Source organism: Brachycentrus maculatus, unplaced genomic scaffold, assembly GCF_059751285.1.
Source record: "Brachycentrus maculatus isolate JH-2025_06_01 unplaced genomic scaffold, ASM5975128v1 h1tg000601l, whole genome shotgun sequence".
In the NCBI taxonomy this organism is placed as follows: domain Eukaryota; kingdom Metazoa; phylum Arthropoda; class Insecta; order Trichoptera; family Brachycentridae; genus Brachycentrus; species Brachycentrus maculatus.
Window position 1 is genome coordinate 556,008 of NW_028281340.1, and position 25,270 is coordinate 581,277.

At 31.2% G+C, this 25,270-nt stretch overlaps 1 protein-coding gene across 1 annotated transcript in view; it reads left to right on the top strand.

The window, feature by feature from the left end:
* The window catches only part of LOC148301159 (glycine receptor subunit alpha-4-like), a 51,250-nt gene that overhangs the window by 24,530 nt on the left and 1,450 nt on the right, over window positions 1-25,270 (top strand). The window contains exons 3-9 of the mRNA XM_088273737.1: window positions 13,670-13,746; window positions 22,143-22,242; window positions 22,866-23,020; window positions 23,521-23,676; window positions 23,899-24,039; window positions 24,599-24,828; window positions 24,917-25,057. Coding sequence (XP_088129863.1) covers window positions 13,670-13,746; window positions 22,143-22,242; window positions 22,866-23,020; window positions 23,521-23,676; window positions 23,899-24,039; window positions 24,599-24,828; window positions 24,917-25,057 — 1,000 coding nt within the window. The remainder of the gene's footprint in view (window positions 1-13,669; window positions 13,747-22,142; window positions 22,243-22,865; window positions 23,021-23,520; window positions 23,677-23,898; window positions 24,040-24,598; window positions 24,829-24,916; window positions 25,058-25,270) is intronic.

A 25,270-nucleotide genomic window follows, 5' to 3' on the forward strand; every position in this document is an offset into this window, starting at 1 on the left:
ATCTGGAAAATTAAGGAACTTTTACTGAGGTCATATTTTCATTTTTTGGTGAATCATAAGCTGGCCTAACACCCCTTAAAAGGAATACGTTGGATTATGGGACACCTGTATATTATGATATTATCTATTATTGAAAAATTGAAACACTTGTTTTTTATTATTATCATTTTTTCCATAATTTTACCACTGTATACAGCGAAGTTGCAAATTATGAAAAAAATTACTACAATTATTAAAATAAAATAGAGTTATATAAAATATTCGATATTCAACCACGTTATCTACGTTTATAATCTAGTCCGGAAGTTACGACACATTAGCGCTACGGTGGTGATTTTATGAACTACTAAGGTGTCTGAACATTGGTGTTATTATGATAAGGAATGGAATATCTAATAATAATATTTTTATCGTATCTACACAAATTTCTTAGAAAAAACATTAAAGATGGTAGTAGGTATATCATGAAATCAATCACTTTATTTGTAAAATTCTTAAAAAAGAGATTTCGAAGATGAAATTTGTTTTTTTTTTCAAAAACAACATAACATCAACATAAGAAAATGAAATATAGGGTAAAGGTTGCCAAAATACATTGTGGATTTCTTCATATTCATGAAAAACCTAATTTTATGTATGTGACCACGCCAAAAACATTTCTCAAATGTTATACAGGCTCGTAAAACTGAATTAGGATCACAGAAATCACAGACACAATATTTGCTTATTTTATAGCAGAGAAATTTATACAAAAATGTACAGACGGAGAGCTTTATAACGGGTTGAAAAAAGTATCGAATATTTAAAAATTTATTTTAACTACAATAGTTATTTATTATTTAAAATAAACAGATCCATATCTCCTGTAATTGGAGATAATCCAGATTTTGTGAACAAGTATTTGAACACACTCAAAATGTTGTAGATCCATTCAAACTATTCTATCAGTCCTGTTACATTAGTTTATAAATTATTTTAATTCTTGTGCAATAATTAAGTACACTGACGAGTTTATTGTTTTTTTATTTATTTGTTTATACGCCCTCGGTGACTCTTTACAAAATGTATGATCTATATTGGTAATAATAAAAACATAAAAAATAAGTAAATTGTTATAAACTACACATAAATTGTTAAAAATAAATTATAAGAAACAAACACAAAAGTTGTCCAAAATATTTATTGTTGACAGACGTTGTGGCGTAGTTGGGTAGATATTCGACTACAAAACTGGCGACACGGGTTTGATTGTCGATAAATATTTATTTTGAATTGGTCTGGGTATTTGTGTTGTATTATCCATATCTACCTTTAATATCCTTACTTTTCTATCTGTAGTCTAACCTTTCAATATAAAGACTGCGGGTTATTTCTTTAAAACAAAATTAATATTTTTCAATACGTAGCATAACGTATGTAATAAGTACGACTAGAACGTCGGATTATTTGAAGAGTAAAGTTTATCATCAACGCTCTTGAGGGAGTATTTTATGAAAAAAGAGCGCAATGAATTATCCAAAATCATTTTGATTTTTGTATATTTAAAGAATTATAATTAATAATTCAATAGTTATACAAACGAATAATTAGATCGTTCAGACGAATGTTTAGGAAAACGATGTATGATATTCGAACAGTGATATAAAGAAGGAATGCAAGTATTATAGATAAAATTAATTAAAAAAAGGTCCGCCGAGACGTTTGGGCATATGGAAAGAATTTTGCATTGTTTGACCAAACCAAACAATGTTTATTTTTTAATGGACGTCATCTTTCAGATGTAATGAATATCGGATCATTAAAAACAGAATAACAAATAATGTTTCGGAACTCAGTTAAAGTATTTTACTGTCATATCAAATGCACCTCCCTGAATATATTACTTATTAATCTACCTTAACAAAAATTACTTCGATAATGCTTATCAATTCAGATATTTCAAAACCGCATATTTAAAAAAAAAACATAAACACATTTTATTATTATCATATGCTTATAGAAAAAAGCTCTGCATATTAAAGCCATTAGGATATCACTAACTGTAGATGTACAGTATCTACTCAATGAATTAGGGCCACCCATTATTTTTTTGAATACTCTGAAATCTTTTGGATTATTACATTTATTTTACATAAATACTTTAAGTTTTTTATTGACATCTAATATCATGTATATTACCTTCAATAATATGTAAAATATACCTGGATTATTTAAGCGTTTACAAAATTTTAAACCCTTTTTCTGAGAAAGGTCCCTAATTAGCACAGGTAGACAGATAGTTGAAAGTTCAAAAAAAAGCCCTATCTCATTTATTAGTGAAGTTTCTTGAGTTCTGATTGTTGTTTTGTTCAGAGAGGTTATATAGTTATCGTGTCTTGTGAAAAAAACTTAATTTTTAATTTTAGTTCATAAAGTATAATTTTTTTTTGTAAACACAAGTGTTTTTTTTGAAAAGGACAAAATGGGAAAAAGTAAAGACATTTCTGAGGAAAAAAAGTCTAGTGTTATAGTGCTACTGAAATTAGGAATACTATCTAATAGAGAAATTTCAAAAAAAGAAAACGTTTCTCGTCAAACAGTGGACAAAATTTCAAAATCAATAAAAAATCAGTCACCCGCCACCAGCAATCAGCGAAAGAACTGTCGTAAGATTAGAAAAACAACACCGAGGACTGATCAAAAAATCGTTCAAAGTGCCTTAGAAAACCGAAGTGCATCAGCAAAAACATTAAAAATAAAATTGGAAGAAGAGGGTATAAATATATCGGTATCAACACTGAGGCGACGTCTTTACGAAGTAAATCTGAAATGCAGGCGCCCTGTAAAAGTACCAAAATTGACACCACGAATGAAAGCGGATCGATTAAAATGGGCCAGGCTACATCGAAATTACTCGGTAGATGATTGGAAAAAGGTATTTATTTAAATTGAATTTTCAACATATCATTTTAGTCAATAAACTTATATATTTGAATTAAACTTAAATTTTCATTATTTTTCAGGTCATCTTTAGTGATGAGTGCCGGTTAGAAGCCGTGACAGAGAGCCGTCGATTCGTCAGGAGAACACCAATGGAACGTTACAATGAGGCCTGTGTGGTTAAAGTTATCAAACACCCCCCTGCAACAATGATATGGTCATGTATTATTAACAATTTACCTGGGCCGTTGTTTTTCGTGGAAGGAACAATGAACCAAAATTCCTATAAGCAGGTCCTCGAACGAATTTTATTGCCCTTCTACCATACACTCGACCCAACAGAAGGTCCATACACCTTCATGCAGGATGGGGCACCTTGCCACCGGGCTAAATCAATAATAAAAATTTTGTCTAACAAAAATCTGCCTTTGCTCCCCTGGCCTGGAAATTCTCCGGACCTTAATCCTATAGAAAACGTATGGAGCATGTTAAAAAATAAGGTATACTCATTCCCAAATCCGACAGTAGACTGTCTAAAAAAAAAATTCAAAAAATTAGGTCAGAAGACGAAGAAATAAAAAACACGATAAAACAGTGCATTTTAAGTATGCCAAAAAGAATTGAGGCAGTTATTTCTGCCAAAGGTGGAAATAATAAATACTAACTATATTTATATGAAAATATATGCATAATTTAAGCGTAATAAAGTGTTCTTGTGTAAATAAAATTCAATGTTGTTTTATTCAAGGTTTTCTCTGAGTTATTCCTGTTTGAATTGAGAAATTGCGCGAAATTCTGCGTGGCCCTAATTCATTGAGTAGATACTGTAGATACATATGTGTATATTATGCAATATATAAAATTGAAATCATGTAGCATTTTTTAGTAGTAATAAGTGAAATTCGTAAACCTTATAATTTTATACGTCACATTATTTTTTTTGTACGCTGTACAACGTTTATTAATATGAAGAAAGTATTGACATGAACGAATAGACATGAGGTAATTTGTGAGTGCTTACTCGACACAAATAAATATTTATGTTAAGATATTGGTTTTTTCCCTTACAATCCTATACTGTCCTTCCACAAGCCTAAACCATCTCAACACACCTTTCTAAATTTCATTGATAATGCTCAGCCTTGAATTCTTTCTTAATATCACTAATATAACTAAATAACCGTCAGTAGTCGATCCGGTGGATAAAGCTAATATTGTGATCATATTGTGAACGAGGCAGTCGCCATGGATCTTCCTCGAAAAACATCTAAACGAAGACCAAATAATTTATGGATGTTACTTAAAGATTACTTAATTTGAAGGCTTGGCCTAGGTGACGTTGTCCATGATAAAAGGACCTACAACATGATAACGAGGAGAACCGACTCCAAAACAAATAGACAAAAGATTCATGGAAAAATAAACGCTAAGATTCACTATCCTGTCTCCTATTCTTCTCTCCGTGATCCAGAGACTTCACGCGCGATTCCAGAGGCAAGAAAAGTGAAGCAGAGGAAGCAAGCTCATCCAAGGGAAGGGTCTCGAATTGGCATGGCCACGTTGTCCATGATAGAAAGACCTAAACCTAAGGACGAGGAGAGCTGACCTTAACAGTCTACAAAGACGATAAGTTAGGATGGAGCCAGGAAGAAGAAATAACTATCAATAGGGTTTTTTTTCAATTTTCTAACCTACACATTTAAAAAACGAGTAACAATATGTATTTCTAAAATATCTTAAATTTTTCTCAGCACGCTACACACAGGTTACAGTATAGGTTGTAAAAGTATTCGACTATACGATGGCCATTTCAAATATAAATCCATAATCCACAGAACTATACTATAACGTGTAACTCGCAAGTTTTTATTTTTAGGTAATTGATATCATTAAAGTTTATTTTTATGAATCGACCGAGAATTTCGTGAGTTTCACTTGTAAATGTAAATTTTAAGCATAAAATCTCAAGTACTTGCACATTAGTACTCATATCATACTCGTCCATGCACACACACACACACACACACACACACACACACACACACACACACACACACACACACACACACACACACACACACACACACACACACACACACACACACACACACACACACACACACACACACAAACATATTTGTTCTATCAAATACTGGATTATTTACCCTACGGATGACACCAGTTTTATAGGTGTCTCAACTTGAGATAAAACATCATTTTTTTTTAATGAAAGATTTAAAAAAGGTGAGTGTTACAAGTGCGTAAAGATACTTGTCACTTATTTATCATTTAAGCTAGCCAAATGCCAGATGGTAAGCCCTGGCATGTCTTTAATCTGCCATAAAAAGTAAAGATAGATGTTTCATATCATACGAGTATTAATAGAATAAAATGATATATTTATATGTACTGACGAGGTAAATGTAATGCAGTTTTTCCATTAAAAGCATTGTTATGTGTTTAATTTGTGGTATGGTAATATAACACTCTCTTTTTCATTCCTTATCAAAACCACTTTATGAAAGTGGTATTACACAATCAAAATAAACGATGAATCATAAAGAAAATGTTAAAATCAGATTGTGCTAGTTACATTAAAATTAAAAAAATTGTAAGTACTGTGCATAATTAATGTGTTTATATAACTCCGAGTCTTAAAAATCACTGCTGATTCTCATTTTCTTTTGTGTATTAATAGTTCCTATTTTCCCTCCTTCATTACTTTCCCATTTAACTCTACTGTCCTTAAACCTGATCTCATTTATAACTTACGTCATTTATATATCATAAAATACATGGTATACTCCCTTCCCAAATGTGAAACACAGGATTTGAAAAAAAATATATTCATTATACTTGTATTAGTAAAATTTTCTTATATTTGCTGCAATATTTTTTCACGAGAGAATTGTCTAACACTTACGATTTCAGTGTTCTACGTCACTAATTGTAATTATTTGCACCATATACGAGAGAAACAATAGCAGTTGGTAAAAGGAAATCTAATGTGGCGTAAATTTGTGTGTCGCATACTACGAATCACAATCATACCATAATATATTTTTTTAATGAAATAAACAGCTTTGCTCAGGGACGTATTCTATTCGGGTATTCAATGAATTATGCAATAGATGTACCTGGAGCAGTGGTTCTTAGCCGGTGCTCCGCGGAACACTGGTGCTCCGCGAGCTTGTTGCAATTGCTCTGCGAAATGATTAAAACCAAAATTTAATGTTGACTCATTTACTGTGCGATTTGAGTTGTAAATATAATGCCTCTATCTAAACCGTTTCGGCCTTCGTCCTAATCCATGCTGCCCGTGTGATGGCATCACTGCTCAGTCTGTGGAACACGTACTGAGATCTTGCCCATGAAACAGATGGATTCTCCAACTGGAGTGTGTTGCTCACAACACGACTCCCTGAACCCGCAGGAGATGCTAAGAAGCGGAGTCGTCACCAAGTTGTACATGGATTACCTGGAAAGTATAGTTATGGAGATGAAAAACTACAATGAAGGAGAATAATTGTAGAACAACTACGACAAATATTTACGGAGCTAAATGTAGTGGAGTGAAGCGGCTGAATGCTGCTCTACCCCCTTTTTTTTCTCCCACATAATGCATACTGAAAAGCACTATAGTAAAAGTGTAAGAATCCCTTACCCGTAGCATGACCTTGAATTTATAAGCAGGGTGAAAAAAAGTGAAAGAGAAAAAATATATAATGGCTACATGGCAGCACCCTTGCAAAGTGAAGTTGTGTGCGCTCACCTCAAAGTGAAGTTGTGTACGCTCACCAACGGCCAAGATATTTTTGATTCTATATCATCGTATTGAAAATATCATAGGAGTTATGTCTAGCAATTTATACAGATAGTGCTCTATCAATGGTAGATTCATTGGAAGGACTTTTTACCCTTGGTTTGTGAACCTTGGCTTTGCAATTTCGATGAAGAAATGAGAGTAGCTAAATCAAATATTTAACGTAATATCGCTGAGATGTGTATTGATTTGAGCCGACAAACTGAATTGACACATTGAATAATTTTCACCGCAAAAAGTTTCATTCTCTAGTATTTATATTTTTATGTATTTAAAAAAAAATCATTAAGTTTTTAAAGGGTTTGTAATAAAATAATCAGTTTTATTATTTTTTCTTTGGATTAAGTTTCTTTGGATCTTTAGTTTTGATTAACCGCATTTTTTTCGACTGACCGACTTCAAAAAGGTTTAGAGCCACTGACTTGGAGGATAATTAATAACAGATTAAGAAAACAATAATTGACCCTTCTTAGGTACATTAGTAGGCAATACAGTAAGGACGGAATGTAATGAAGAACGGAGGTGGATTACAGATGGTTTAATTAAGTTACAAAACTAGAAAGGCAAAATACACTAAGCATTTCGAGTACGTTCGATTGTCATTAATGTCAAGTCTCAAGGGGACTAACTGGCTGAAAAAAAGCAATTAAAATTCAATAAAATAAAGATGGCATGAGCTTTATCGATTAACAATATTTCGACTGTGTTCAAATACTAGTTCACAGATCTCGATTATCTCAAATTTTGGAGTTATTTTTCATCTCATCAATAGATGTCTCTAGTGAAGTTCTAGTGATTTAAGAACAACGTTTCAAAATTGGTTTTAAATATATATATATATATATATATATATATATATATATATATATATATATATATATATATATATATATATATAAATTTATATATATATATATATATATATATATATATATATATATATATATATATATATATATAAAACCCTTATCCGCACCCCAATGGTGCATAGGGCACTGCTTTATATAAACGCAGTGTTATCTTGATCGTTTTACACATGAAGGAAAGGTGATCAGCCCCCCGCTTCAGGACCAGTCCAGGGTAGTATTGAATAAATATTACAGTGAAAAAATCACTTATATTTATTTGACCCCCCTGGGAATCGAACCCGGGACCTCCAGAACGGTAGCCGAGCGTGCTGACCATTACACTACGGAGGCGAACAATATATATATATATATATATATATATATATATATATATATATATATATATATATATATATATATATATATATATATATATATATATATATATATATATATATATATATATATATATATATATAAATATATAGAACTTCCAAGAATTTGAGTAGTTTGGTTGTCAATAATGGGTAGAATTGGTGAATGTTACACGTGCGTAAAGTGATCACTCAAACCAGCTCATGACGGTCGTCAGCCCCGTAAATGCCCAGACTGCCACATTTTTTATCATCTTTAGTTATTTTACAAACTACATTATGAGCACACTCAAAATGTAGTAATAAAATAACTAATCAAAGTATAAGCCGCGTTAAAAATTAAAAATCAGGTATTCAGGCATCTCTAAATATGTATAATAATCTGGGATTAGATCTTGCATCCAAATAAAAGGATCTCTTCTAAATAAAAGCTTTCTAAATCCAATCACAGATAGCTGTTGCGAACTCAATCATGGAACGTCATGTGATTGATCATATACATTTGTATGGCTTCAAAATTTTGAGGAGTGTGATTGTCAATCATGGGTAGAATGGTAAATGTTACATCTGTGTTGTCATCATCAACATCACTTAACCAGGTTATGGCAGGTCGTAAATCCTATAAATACGCAGATTTTCATATTCTTTTTTATCTATGTTGAGATGTCAAAAAAATGCATCATTTTATATAATGTATCATTTAAACGCTTTATGGTGACGTACATATAAATAAAATCAACAAAACAGTTCATTCGGACAAAAAAACTTTGGTTATTGTACTCGTACAATAAAGTTGTACGACCTGTTTCCATTATCTATAAAATCGTTAAAAATAGAAGCTAAAAATAAAAGAGCTTTTCATAAATGGATAATGGAAATGTGTAGATCTGAAACGGATTGTATCATCGGCCATGTCGTATTTGATTGAGTAAACAATTTTCTTTCATCATAATTTTATGAATAAATATTGTAAAATGTCCCCTCGGCATGAGAAAACTCAGTAGGGTTACATTATTGTCATTTATAAGTTTGGAAATGATAAAATAAATAAATAAATTTCATAACTTGTAAACATACATATTTAGATTATAAAATATCTCTTCTTTTCATATAATGGATTTTGGTCTATAACCGCTTTGTGATAGGATATTATATGGGGAGAGTTCTATATCTCTACTCATATAAGCTTGCGTAATTAGTATGCTATTATTAGTATCTTCCGGTCACTTTAAATGAGTATAAATTAAATTAAAACATACATTAAAAAAATGAGCATTTTCGTATCAAAGTCTACGCAAATGGAGGGCTGAACGAGGCTAAGAAGGGCTCACGAAGGAGGCTTAGAATGTACGTTAAGACCTACGTCTGCAGGCAGAGAGGATACAATGGAGTGATGGTAGCAGTAAAATGTGTATTTTTGGTAATTGATAATAGTACTTTGTTTAAAAAAATCATGAACTCATAATACCATGAATAATTATCTATTATAAGGGTCTCTAATATGTATTAGCAGGTAAGTTATCGAATCAGTCTTTTAAGTGTTTTCAAAATGTTGGTTTTGGTAATGGATAATAAAGGCCTTGGAAGCCTAGGACTCCCATCGCTCAAATTTTAACCATTTTGAATGGAGTACATACTTATTTTGTAGGGATTTTTATTATTCTCAGACTTCTAATCCCATACGCTGGTTTAAATCAAAGATAGTAAAGCTTATGGAAGCCTAGGACCCTTATTGCTCAAATTTTAAATATTTCGAAATGCAGAACTTATTTTGTAGGGACCGTCGTTATTTTCAGACTTCCAATCCCTCCTATTACGATGTTTTTGATAATGGATAATAAAGCTAATGGAAGCCCAGGACTCCCTTTGCTCAAATTTTAAGCATTTCGAATGGAGTTCTTATTTTATAGAGACATTCGTTATTCTCAGACTTCTAATCTCCCCTGTTACTCTTAACCTAATCAGGATGCAGGCTTGAATGGGAAATTTACAACATTTTGAGTGTGTCAATTATCTGGTCAAATTATAAGCTTAATAATAAAAATGAAAATGGTATTTTCTAGCGTTTCTCATGTGTGTGATTATAATACAGGATTCGGATCTCACATACTAATATAAGAGTTTCTGCTTAATAAAAAGCTTCTTTACATCTCACCAATAGATGTCTCTAGTGAAGTTCTAGTGATTCATGAACAAGGTTTCTAAATTGGTTCATATATATAGAACTTCCAAGAATTTGAGTAGTGTGGTTGTCAATAATGGGTAGAATTGGTGAATGTTACACGTGTGTAAAGTGATCACTTAAACCAGCCTATGACGGTCGTAAGCCCCGTAAATGCCCAGACTTCCATATTCTTCTTCATCTTTGATGAAATGTCAAAAAATAATATAACTAGCTGCCATTATGACCAAGGACTTCATATACAAAGAATTTCCCAATAATCACGACGTTTACATTTCAATATTTAAATCGAAGTTTTACATAACGGTATATAACCATACGTTCTGTATTGTACAACAGGGTTGGCAAAAACTCCAATTAGAAAAATAAGAAATATCATTATTTTGAGAGTATCGGCACATCTACAATTTATTTAATTCTATTTGTTTGGGAATTATACAGCTTGTACAAAAAAAACATAAAAAATAGTTATATTGACAATGATAAAAGCCAATACAATATAAGTAACGACAAGATAACACTGCGTCAATACAATACAACACTAATATAAGTCTACGATTAATAATATTGGCTACATAAGACTCAACATAATTACATACTATTCACATCTCACATTTTGTTCGCCTCCGTAGTATGTGTAATAGTTAGCGTGTTTAGCTACCGTGCTGGGGGTCCCGGATTCGATTCCCAGGTGGGAGAAATTGATATTTGTAATTATACACTCTAATCTTTATTTAACATTACCCTGGATTAGTCCCTGAAGCGCAGGAGTGATCACCTTGATTTCATATAAGTAACAATCAAAATATCACTGCGTCAACACGATGCAGTGCTCTATGCACCATTGGGTGCGGATAAGGGTTAGAAGAATTCACATCTAAATAATAATGAAAAGCATTATTTAAAAAAAAAATTAACACCACTTAATGAGTTTTACTTTTGTATTATACCACTTAATGAGTTTTATTTTACTTCACACTACTAGTTTCGAAAACTACAGATATTTTCATCTACTGGTGAAAAGTAAAACAAAGTTAATGCCGAATCAATTAAAAAATGTAAGATAAAGAGGCATATAAAAGTTTGGATATTTACAGAGCTTGCGACCTATCATAGGGTGGTTTAAGTGATCACATTACACACTACCTAAATTAAGTGCGTTTGTATTGTGCTATTTTTTTTAATAATATTATAGTAAATAAAATATAGTTCATTTTTACAATCACTGTTCGGTCGTGCTAGAATAAACAGTTAGTTTTACTTTTATTTACCCCAAAGAAAATTACAACTACAAAATATTTTAATGTATCTCAAATTAGATTTCATTGACTACGTAATGCAGAAAAGAAAGCGCCTTTATCACTTTTACGCACGAAGGTAAAAATAATTTTCTCATCCCTGATTCGTGTACCGTGCAATTTCACGACCTATATTCACAACGACCTATAAATAGTACTTTTATGAATTATTGAGGATGTGATCTATGTACATGGTAGATGTATGTATGTTGGAAGATATTTGTTTAACATTATATTTTATTAGATCTAAGTTTTGTACTGACATTTCTTGGTGGCACTGCATTTTATATAATAAAATAACATCTGTATAGTTTTGTCCACATAAATTTTATTTGACCAGCGACCGGGTTTCTTTAAAACCGACTGGTTAGAGTTTAGATAGAATTTTATGTACTATTTACTTAGTTTTCCATGTATTGTATTATTTATGTATTATAATTCTATGTATTAATTATATGTTGTATGCACAACAAGGGAGGGGTTGAAAACCATGATTATATATTTTACCTGACAAAATGAATTTGATAAGTTAAGCATTGTATTATAATAATAATTACATTTAAATTATGGTTAAGGTTTTAAGTATGATTTTATAAAATTTTATTTTACAAATGGTTTTTATGTAAATTCAAATAATAAATGGGTGAATCTTCACATGGTTGAAGATTGGTGTAAGGTCAGACAAAGTTTTATACACAACAAGGCAGGGGTTGAATACCGTGATTTAATAAAAAAAGATCTGACAGTATAAATGTATATTGAATGAGTTTAAGTATTGTATAACCTCACGCCGGTCTAATGATCTCGGTTGCGACGAAACCTGGTCACTGGTCAAATAAAATTTATGTTTAAAAAACTATTAAGATTTTATTTTATTCCATCACATTTTAGGCTGCATGATAAAATCAATATAATTTTAACAATAAATTTCTCGAAAATTATATATTAAGAATCAAATAAAATTATTTAATATTCGTGAAGAAAAAATCCATAAGTATCAATAAAACTAAACCCAGAAAACATTTTACTAGAAAAATGATTACATTCTAGTTCAGTCACATTCGTTCTGGCCGGCTCATATCTTGACATTGTTTGATGACAAATACAGTGCTTATAAATATCCGAAAATATTCATACCTAATAATAGTTTCAGTGGAAATAAGTTGCGTGTAAACAGGAAACAGCTAAAAGCTCATACGAGCAACACCGCTGGTAATATCAGAATATATGCGAGTCGAAGGGTGCTAGATTGATCAATATTTATCACGATAGGTATTGATGTATCTAACCTTGACTTGTTGGCATGTAAAAGGCAGTATGTCTACAATTATTTTGTACCTCTAAATGAATTGTTAGAAGAAATTTTTTTGCATTTGTAAATACCATGAATTAATGTTTCCTCTTCTCCGTCTTATTCCTCATTGCTGAGGGTTGTGACCCTTGCAGAAGCAATGACTCTTCTCCAGTTATCCCTTGACTGCGCTGCACGTAGCGCTCCAACCACTGAGGTGCCTGCTGCTGCCTTAATTTGATCGGTCCATCGTGTGGCGATCTTTCTCTCCCTCTCTTTCCCTCCAGGCTACCGATCACAACCAGCCATTCCAGGCTATCCTCGTTACCACGTGCAACATGTCAAAAGAACTGGAGAATTAATATTTATAGTATGCAAAATAGTATATTTTCCTTCACTAAATATTCCAAGAAGCGAAACTCTGAAATGTAAGGCAATTTTAATGTCCAAGTGTCTTCATTATGTTATAAATATTTTGTATGTTAAAAGCATTGTTAACTTTGTGGTATGGTAATAAAACAATCTCTTTATCATTCATCGTTCACTTTGTGTAATACCACTTAAAAACAATGTTTAATGGGAACATAGACAGTAATAGTGATGAATTTTGGAAAAATATATTATTAATTAATGTTTCATCATAATTTAATGCCAAATACTTGAAAGTGGTCAGGTTAGGAGTCGTAACAATCGGCGGGTATGTATGAAGAGATGCATGAACGTGGAAGAGGCGAAGAATGTTTGCAAAGACAGAGTGGTGTGGCGTTCTATTCTCTCTGCCTATCCCTGCGGCGAAGCGGCGTGATAGTTAGTTAGTTAGTTAGTTTAGTCATAATTTAAATTATTATGTACATATTTCTAAATTCTTCATGACTTGACCTTTGTATGTGACTGAGTGTAATAAGACGTAATGTTAATTTTGATATTTTTTCAGGTTTTGCAGCGAAGTATCATCGAAGCGGAACCATACCTTGAAGCCAAGAATCGTACTGCCAGAGCATTATGTTAAAGGTTCGTGCATAGTCAAATCTCACCAACCCTCGTCACAAGGGCAATACACCTCGGTAGTGTTTAGTCTTTTCTTTCCGCAACCTTTGGCATTTCGAGGTAATCGTTCCATCAAGCAGAAAGAAACTCTTACCGCAAATTTCTTGATGGATAAAATCTGCTTTCTTGAAGTTATTCAAACTACCTTGGCCTTGTGGACAAGAAAGGATAAAGTAAGTTTATATTCGTTAGTGAATGTGGTAAAATACGAAGATTAGCTCATTTTGTCCGACGGCAATCTCTTTTTGTCATTCCAATATTAAACTCCTCTTCATCAGAATTAGTGTCATTGGAATAATAAAATGTTATTACGGACCATCTAATTAAAGAAATTTCCATTCTAGATCCGCGATCCTGAGCAAATTAAGTTTAATAATTACTGTAAGTTAGTTAGTGAAACTATGAAAGTTGGTTTCTAACGTTACGATATTGGATATTTAAATTGTGATCGCGAAACATTTTGCAGATCATAAAATGTTACACGGTGATTCAGAGGTCTATCTCATTCAGTCGATTCAGTCGATTCAGTCGAACCTCGATATAAGAGACCCGGACATAAGAAAAACTAATGTAAAGAGAGCTGGCTTAAGGTCGCTATTCTAGTATCTGTAAAAAAAATATTTACGCACACAAATATATTAAACTGATTTCTATAACCTTTTTTTTCAAACTAAAATAAACATTTAATAATAATTAAATGAACATACTTTTTCACGTAACAAATATTAATGCAAATAACATACATAATACTCCAATTAGTAATTTTAATGAAAACAACGGTATACAAAGTAAGATCTGTGTTAACGTATGATAAAAAATGAGAAACGCTCTTGTAATGGGCAGATAATTTTCTTTAATTAATATAAAACTTTCTTCGGATTATTGGGTTTTCAGATAGGAAGCTTTCGGCAGTTGACTTTTCGAGCAGATGGATTTCGTCCTACTAACCCAACCCGTACAAATCCTAGGCAGGGTGGAGTGATCTTGAATGCAGGCTCAGCTGATTAACGACCCCAAATTATAAAGTATCAGGGATTAACGACCCCAAATTATAAAGTGTGAAAGCATCGAAAGCTCAGAATAAAAAATAGCCATACAATAAAATGTGACATAAATATTGTCTGTATGAAACTACATTATGTAATTATTATTCTAACGAAAAAAATATTATTCTCTTAGGTTTAAAAAACTTTTTGATGTTAATTTTATGAAAATAAAGATTTATGTATAATATAAACGAGTACATATCGCTCACTCCTTTCAAGAACGTCATAAATCAAAAATCGTCAATTTTCAGTTGTGAATGTTTTCGGAATGCCCAGAAAATGTACTATATCCCACCAAAAGAGGCATATTTTTAACTTAATATTTACCCACTTCAGGGCAAAAAGTGTTGTTTTTGCATTTTGAAGAAAAGGTATTGTTTCATTATTTTTTTTAAATATATTAAATAATTTTCAAATGGAGAAAAAACCTTCAGGTTTTACCTAAAATAATATGTTGCACAGTAAAAAGTTCAATAAGTGGCTTGATATTTATTTTTAATACATTCTATTATATTTTTAAACTTTAAAAATGTTCTCCTGAAAAATCAAGTATTTTGATTTATGACGTTCTTGAAAGGAGTGAGCGATATATTTTTATATCAATAATCATACAGTTTTTTAATTATCTTTTTCAAGTATCATAAATTATTAATAATTTATCCTTTAAAAGAGCGAGTACATACATGATCATTGGCCTCGGAGTTGTGATATCGTGCAAAGATATGTAAATATATTAAATTTAAGACTTCACACATTACATTTGTATAAAATATATCATTTCCCGTTCCTTACCCAAACTTATCTCCAATCTTCAAAACTAGTTTATGGTAGTTTAATAAAAGAAAAATGTTTTCTATCTGATCCGATTAACGTTTACTTCGATTCTGCAATTTGCAAGGAAGGTTGTAATGCATGGTGAAAAAATCGCCTTATAATCTCCAAGAGAATATTGCCTTGATTTCTTACGTAAAAAAATCGCTTCGCGTGTAATTTACGCGCAAGGTTTTGCGCGTAAATTTAAACTTTGATTAGAGCAGAAGATAAAAGGAAAGGAATCGTTTAGGTACACGCAAAATCCAGACAATTTACGAGACTTTGAATACTTCAAATACCTAATAAGGGTTGATTGCGAAATGGCTGACTTCTATATTTATAGCTTTATTTAATCGCATCATTTTTACGTAAACGTACAAATGCGATAAAATCTTTATCATTCATCAACTGGATTAATTATTATGAGTTTAACAGCGAAGAACATTTTTGCAACTCATACTAGTTAAGGGTTGCCATTTGCTTATCTACTTCTAGAAAAATGCAAAACGATTTTTGAAAAGCAATTTCCTTAATATTTTTAATATTTTTAATACTTTTACTGCAATTTTACTTGGTAAATCCACTTTTTCCAAAGATCTATTCTGACACGTGTTTTGATGCATTTCACATCATTTTCCAACACCGTGGTATTTAATAAGAAAAAGTGATATTTACCAAGTAAATTTTAAAGAAATTATCACAAAGTGACTGCCGAATCAAATAATAAAAATCTTACTTGAAATTTAAGCACTATTTTGTATGCAAATACCAGCATTGATATGGATACAAATCCCTAACCAAATCTTTTATGGCTAGAAATATCGCCAAATATGTTTATTTAGTATAATTCTCATCTTATACAAACAAAATTTTAAGTAATGAAAATATACAAAATGAATGGAACAACAATGGAATTGAAAACATTGAAAACGCTATGTGATAACACCTGTCAAGAAGCAAGCTGTCCATCATGAGCAATGTACAGTAATGGATTTATTACTATGACTTTTTATGTTGCTCGTTCAGCAGATGGCGCTGACATTATGGAGAAAGAATCACCGTTTAAAGGAAACATATGTTCCCTGTTATAAATAAAAATACCTTTTATATTATATAGAATGCCATGCAACTAAAATCTACATTTTTATTAAGTTACATATTATTATGTATTCATAAAAATATGTAACAAATTCAATAATAACTAAAAAAATTAATCTATCGAAAATTCTCCCAGTTTTCACGTGGGCGGTTATAAATGAATAGAAAATCGAATTGAGTATTTACTATGTAGAGCTAGCTTTCAAATGTTTATCGATTAATGTTAAACACGAAATCGGTCGATGGAACATTACTATTCTGATGCGAACATAGCGCCGAGCGTTCTAGTTGACAGTGGTCAGTTGGAGCTACATTCAAGGTCCGCCTGGCATGAATGCTGACCGTGCGGTCACTAAATGACCGAGTAGGAAGAGTGGATCCTCTTATGCAATCACAAACGAGCATCTCGCCACGTGAACTGGACGATTGCAGACTTTATTAACCTTTTGTTAATGTATTTGCTGAAAACGCGCTTCGCAAACCATACGGGGACGCTTCACATCTCAAAACGTTAATCTAATTTAAATTTAATCTACATCTTAATTTAATATAATGTAAAAAATAACAAATCTTTTTAGATGTTGCATACAAAAACGGAAAATTTTACAAATTGATTCGGCAGTCACTTTTTTGTAAAATCTATCCATTTTGAATTTAAGTTGTACTTGGTGAATACCACTATTTCTTAAAACCTACTGTGACACGTGTTTCAATGCATTCCGCATCATTTTCAAACACCATATTTCATATTATTTATAAAAAAAATGGTAGTGATCAATTTTTGTTAGTTCAATGAATTTGTTTTTTATACAAATTTATAGTAGGAATGTTTATATGTTAAAGTACAAAATACTATACAAAATTTATCCGCGTCAGTTTTTCGTTGAATGCAATTTTTGTGTATATATTACATTATTTTTTATTTCAAATAAGAGTATTTAAAAAAAATGTTAAGCAATACATGTACGTTTTTCAAATTAATTTTTAAAATAAAAATAATGCTTCAATGTTTTTTTCATGGCGATCGCCAAAAGTTTAGGTCTCTATCAATAATGCGTATATCCTTATTAAAAATAACAAACCTTTCAAGGAAAAGGAATTATCAAATTTAATTATTTCTTTGCAGTTTGATAATACAGTATAGGGATTGGGGTTGTAAGGTAATTAAAACAAATCTATCACGAGACCCAGACTAATTGTTTAATGCCTTTTCCCAAACTGTTTATATGTACCTACATATTTTGTTATCTGATTATACCTAGTCGAGTATGGGGGCTGTTTTACAAACTGAGCATTCTTTATATATGATAATTAAATTGAATAACGTATCTGATTCATAAAAAATATAAAGTTTGTGAAATTAAAATATATTGGAATTACTTCCTATAAATGTTAATGGCACACGAACGATATAATTCATTTAATATTTATTAAAATAAACCAATTTAAAAAAAAGTTTTTAATCACATTTATTTTGGTACTACTTTGTCAACCGGCCTCGACAATTACCTTGTCTTCTTTAGGGGGTAGAAAGACGATAATGTTAATACAAAGAAATTTACGTAGTTAGGTTAGTAAGAAAACAAGGTATTTCTCTAAACCGATTGGAAAAATAGCACCACAACAAAAGTGGTTAAAAACTATGTTCGAGTATTATTTAATTTTACAAAATTTATAAAAATGAGTCACATTATTTCATGAAATAACTAAATTTTGGGTGATTCAGATTAAAAAAAAACATCTTGGATGTTCAAAAACTAATCATTAAATTAAATTAAATTTTGAATTTGATTTCGAGGGTCAAGTGAACTAGACATGGGTGATAGAATTAAATAACCACTTCTTTAGTGTTTATATTTTTTAATATTCATATTTCATCACATACATAATTGCAATTCACAAATTACAATAATGTGCCCTTATTCAGTTTTCCCGTGCCGAGGGCACATTTTACAATATTTATTATAATTTTTTAAAGAAAATTGTACAAAATCGCAATGAAAATGATGGCCGAATGAAACGATCTACAGTGAATCTACAGTTATTTTACCTCTAGTTGTTATGTTAGCTTACTAAATATAAATCAGAGGTAAAATAAATATGAACATAAATAAAATAAATATGTATAAAAATGTATAATATAAATATGTACAAAGTAAAATAAATATGAACATAAATAAAATAAAATTAAATAAATATGAATAAAAATAAATCAGAGGTAAAATAAATATGAACGGACAGTATATCAGATCAACCCACGTCTATTACCCATTTATAGATAGCTTTTTCATATGTAGTTTCAGAATTATATTATTTATTTATAAAATTAAAATGAAAGAAAATAGTAGATGACATGTAATCAAATACGACATGGCCGAATGAAGTGATCTATATCAGATACGACCCTACGTCTATTATCCATTTAGAAATGGCTTATTTATATTAAGTTTCTACTTTTAATGACTTGAATTTCCTATTTTTAGAACTCTGAAGGGTTGAAGATCGTCAAAACGAGTTATCAAAGTAAATCATTCGCAGTCTGGTGCTTAAAATAATTATAACATTATATTCGGACGAAGAATCGGGATTAAGGAGGTTTAACTGCGAACGGAGCACTCTCAATGCGTTCTGTCTCTTTGCGTTAAGCGGCTCGTAAATCAATTTGTTAGTCATCCACGTGATGTTTGATATTGATTAATGGCTCCACTTCTGTCATCAGAGAAGAATGGAAATATATCCGCGTATCGCGTAAGTTAATAGATTAAGTGTAGGCGATTAGTGCGACTTTCGCTACACTACTTGAAAATGATTACTTCTCCAGAACATTAATCAAAACATTAGGAACCAACCATCTCCGCTCGCATTATAATAAATTGGGAGGATGTCTAAATTGTCTAGTGCGCACCGAAAGCTCATCTTCTAATGCCAAATAGCTAATATCTATACAATTATTTGGCACCGCTATATAAACGGTTTAAACGGATGTTAACACATTGCCGCCTCTATTTTTCTGTGTATTCGCAAACGTTATATTGAATTCCCTGGCTGCCTCATATTGAATTTTCTATTACTTTTTAACTACATTTGTGAAGGTCCTTACCAAAACGTTACATTTCCATTATAAATGATTTTAAGTAATCAGGAATTCTAGCTTGTAAAATTGTTACGTTTTGGTGCGATTTAATGATTTCATATTGGTTTAACTTTATGAGGCGAATGTAATTGGAAAAAAGGAGCAGAGGAATGTAATTGGAAAAACATGGCACGATCAGGTATGCCAAATACTTGAAAGTGGTCAGGTAAGAGTCGGAACAATCGGCGGGTATGTATGGAGAGGAGAAGAATGTTTGCAAAGACAGAGTGGTGTGGCGTTCTATTCTCTCTGCCTACCTCTGCGGGGAAGCGGCGTGATGGTTAGTTAGTTAGCTAGTTTGAAATAATCAGGAATCCTAGCTTATAAAATTGTTGTTTGGGTGCGATTTCATGATTTCATATTGGTTTAACACAGGATTGGTCACGTTTTGTCATAACTTTAATTAAGATTTCGATAAAATACAGTAAACAGAACAGATTTGCATTAAAAGGATTTTTCGTGCAATATTGCAAATGTAACTTTTTGGTGAGGACCTCCACAAATGTGTTTTGACAGTTGTCACAGCGCTGATTATTGATGAATCAAATAAGTCCATTCAATGTTTTTTAACCGCCATTTTCTCACACTCGTTAAAAATGGACCCTTGAGGGTCTATAACGACCCTTTTGGGAAACTATGGTCTAAATGCTGAAAATATTGACTAGACGAAGTAATTTTCACTAAAATATTAATATTTGGCAAGCGTTTTACATTTAATTTACTTAATGGAAAAAAATAATTGACCAGTGGATAAGTAACTACTAACATGCTAGTTTCCATTTCGTTTCGAAAATTGTCAGTAACAACAATCGATTGCGAGAAGTAATGTTAATACACATATCGCTCACTCCTTTCAAGAACGTCATAAATCAAAAAAACTTGATTTTTCAGGAGAACGTTTTTAAAGTTTAAAAATATAACACAATGTATTAAAAATAAATATCAAGCCACTTATTGGACTTTTTACTGTGAAACAGATCTTTTTAAGTAAGGCCTGAAGCTTTTTTGTACACTTGAAAAATATTTTGTATTTTTATAAAAAAAAATTAACAATACCTTTTATTCAAAATGCAAAAACAACATTTTCTGCCCTGTAGCAGGTAAATATTAAGTTAAAAATATGCCGCTTTTGCTGGGATATAGTACATTTTCTGGGCATTCCGAAAACATGCACAACTGAAAAATGACGATTTTTGATTTATGACGTTCTTGAAAGGAGTGAGCGATATGTTGAATGGGCGCGGTGATTCATATGTCCTTACTTTCCTTAAAACGTAGATAAAATCGATAAAAAATTATCACTTTATTGACCCATTTCTCTTCTTTGAATCCATTTGGAATTTTGCATAGTCAATTATTTCTGCTTCGAAATTCTTCAAAAAACCCAACATTCGAATGAGTGTTTTATTATTTTTTGACTCTAATGAATTTTATTTATTAAAAGAGAAATATTTGTGTTTTTATTATTTACCAACATACTTCAATCTCAAACTATTTCTGTGAGCCTGACAGGCTCATTGTTAAAAATAGGTTTCATTTTTTTTAGAATGGGTTCGAGCCCAGAAGTCTGACACAAGAGTCCGCGACTTTAACCACGGGAATTAAACTAAGAATATTAAAATATGAATATGGCATGTGTTATATGTACATAGTGCAGCGAGTGCTAATGTTACATTATTTTCCATGTGTGGAGTCGCATACGAGTGAATATATCTCTGCCATTTTATTTTTCTCACTTGTATGTAGAATAAAATAACAACTATGTAATTTTTTCCACATTAATTTCATTTGACCAGCAACCGGGTTTTGTCGAAACCCGGTTGCTGGTCAAATAAAATTCATGTGGAAAAAAATACGTAGTTGTTATTTTATTGTGTAAATATATTATTTAAATTCACATATAAAATCCATTTATAACACATAATTACATCAAATCATGTCTAAAACCTTAACCATTACATGTAATTATTATTATAATACAATACTTAAACTCATTCTATTTAAATTCATTTTGTCACAAAACTTATATAAAATCATGGTTTTTAACTCCTACCTTATATGTATTTAACAAAGAAATTTGTGTAGCCTCGCACCAGTCTGATGATGTCGATTACGACGAGACTTGGTTGCTAGTAAAATAAAATTCATGTGGAAAAAACTACAAAGTCGTTATTTTATTAAATAAAATGCAGTTCCACCAAGAAATGTCAGTACAAAACTTATATCACTTGTATGTACCTAATGGATTGGTGTCTTTTTAATAATTGCAGAAGTTCGTCCGCCATCAAGAAAAGGCCAACCCGTGACTGTGGAGTTCAGTATATACGTAGTTGACGTTAATTCCATAAACGTGGAGGACATGGATTTCCGGTAGCAACTTTATTATTATTATGAACACGATATAAGCTGTTATATCGAGTCCTTTCTGTTATAAGTACTTTATACTTTGTTGTAATAAATCCGTTATTTTTTAACGAGCTTGTAACAATTTAAAATAAAGTTGTTTTAAAAATGAAATTGCGACTATTAAGGGTGAGATCTCAAAAGTAAAAAATCAGAGAAGCCAGACGTGTTGTTGGTGCACAATTTTTTAAATATATATTGTATGTACATTGATTTTTTAAAGAAACATATAAAATTTAAAAGGAAAAGGTGAATAAACAGTATATAGTTATATACGAAAATGAGAATAAAACTAATGATTAAAGCAACCGGGGTGTCATACCTGTACTCGTATAAGCTTGTGTATGAGGGAAAAAATGTAGCAGTACTACCCGTTGAATTGTTTTTCAGGGAATTAAACAGAATTTAATGAACTTTGATGATTTTTTAAAAAAGGTTCAAAATTTTTGATATTTATGCATAACAAAATGTTTCAAACTTCAATTAGAGAATGTATATTTTTAATTAGTTAGTTTAAAATAGTTGATTTACTTAATTTAAAAAAGCTTTACTTAATTTTTATCATGTTATTAAAAAAATATATTTTCCAGAGTCGATATGTTCATTCGTCAGACGTGGGTGGAATCCAGACTCCAATTACCAAATGATATTTTTGAAGAAGGCGATGACTACGTAACACTTCCTTCAGAATTTTTCGATAACCTATGGCATCCCGATCCATATTTTCTCAATTCTAAAATAACAGGTATATATCTTAATTTTTCATTATTTATATTTACATTTTGCATTTAATTTGTAGAACTCCATTTGAATTTGTGTATGTATTAAATGTTAAAAACTAAGACTGATATTCAGACTACTAGTTGTATTTTATTGTTAAAACAAATAAAAATCATATTTGTGACAATTGTCTACTACAATGTATTTTGTTGTTAAAAACACATAAAATAAAATTTATTACAATTGTTTCGCCTTGTAATGGCATTTTCAAACTAAAAACATTTTCAAATATTAACATAAAGCTATATTTCACACCGATAAGAGCTACCTAATTAAAAATTCGCAATTCATTCCCACCATGTTATTAGCCTCACCAGTTTGCCGTTTACGTGCTTTTAATAAAAAATGCTAACGTACAAAATGCATTAGTTTTATTATCATAAAAGGTAGCGTGCGAATGATTATCGATGTCAGTGGTGTTTCTTACAACGTGAGGCATAATTGACGGAAAATGTTTTATTTTAGAGATTGCGACGCTCACCCATAAATTTTCTTCAGTCACTTTGTACAAAAATAAAACTGTGAAATACGCCGCCCGAATGCACGCTATTATTGCGTGCCAGATGGAGTTTCAACTATATCCTATGGATATACAATCCTGTCCGATCTACATAGAAAGCTGTAAGTATTCTGTACAAAAATCACCCTTAAATAACCACATCACAAATATACCGTCAATTTACTGTACATAAAGTTTAATACAAGGCGTTCGTAATAATATGACAAGACTCAATAAACCATGTTGATATAAATCTGTCCAACATAATAGAAATCGATGGTAAACCAATTTCTAAGCATAATGTCAGTGCGTGATACCAAAACGTATTTTCAATTTTTTTTCAGTTTCATATAATAATCAAAAAGTACGACTTCGTTGGAATGTGGCCGGAGTCACGATAAATCCCGAGTTAAAATTGCTTCAATACCACATGGGAGAACCATTGCGACTAGAAGAAACTGACGCTTTTATGGTGGAAAAAGATGGCAAGAACTTTTCCGATCTGAATTATTAATCAATTATAACTGAAATATTTTTTATTGGTTTGGCATTAACTTTATGGAATGACATGATTATTTTATTAAAATTAAACACTTGAAAATACCCCTTTAATGAGTTTTATTTATATATACGACTAGTTTCGAAAACTAACAAATGTTTTCATCTTCTGGTACAAATTAAAACTAACGAACAAAAAATATATTTAGGTGTATATACAGGTTAATAAATAAAAGGAAGGGAGGGGGGGTTAAGGAATAATATTTTTTGTAAAAGGAAACATTGATATTGATGGTGACGAATTTTGAAACAGTATATTATTAACTAACGTTTTATCTGAATTTCAATTTTATTAACCTTTATATACCCCTAAATATATTATTTGTTCGTTAGTTTTAATTTGTACCAGAAGATGAAAACATCTGTAAGTTTTCGAAACTAGTCGTAAATATAAATAAAACTCGTTAAAGTGGTATATTCAAGTGTTTAATTTTAATAAAATACCGAAATATTTCATCAAATTATTATTTGTGTCTTATTTTACAGGAAACTATTCTCGTCTTGTTGTGTATTTTCGGTTCGAGAGGCAGATTGGTCACCATTTGATACAAACTTTTGCTCCATCGTCTTTGGTTGTGATGCTCTCTTGGTTCAGTTTTTGGTTGGACTTGGATGCTATACCCGGTCGAGTTACATTGCTGGTAACTTGCATGTTGACTCTTGTGACCATGTTTACTGGACTCAGAGCTGATATTCCACCCGTGGCTTATGTTAAGGTATCATTATTGTAAAAATAATATTCTATTGATATTTTAATTTAATTTTATTTAATAATCAAACAAATTAATGCTATTTTCTTCATAGGCTTTGGATTTATGGATGGCAGGCTGCATGGTTTTCGTATTTGCTGCTCTTGGAGAGTTCGTAGTTGTGAAAGTGTTGGATGTTCAGTATCAAATCAACAAGAAAAAGTCCCAAGAAGGAATGCCCAGGATTATACCAGTGGTATGAATTTTTTTGAATATATACATACATATACCTGTACACGTAGTAATATTTTTTGCGTGAGTTCGCAATAGCCTTCTATGGTTGTATCAGAAAAGCTTTTATTAAGCCGAAAAGTTTTAAATTTTACATTTTTATATGTGCCAAGCCTATGACCAGTGGTACTCAACCATTTTTTCTTCGGGCCGCATACATATATTTTTAAAGTTACGC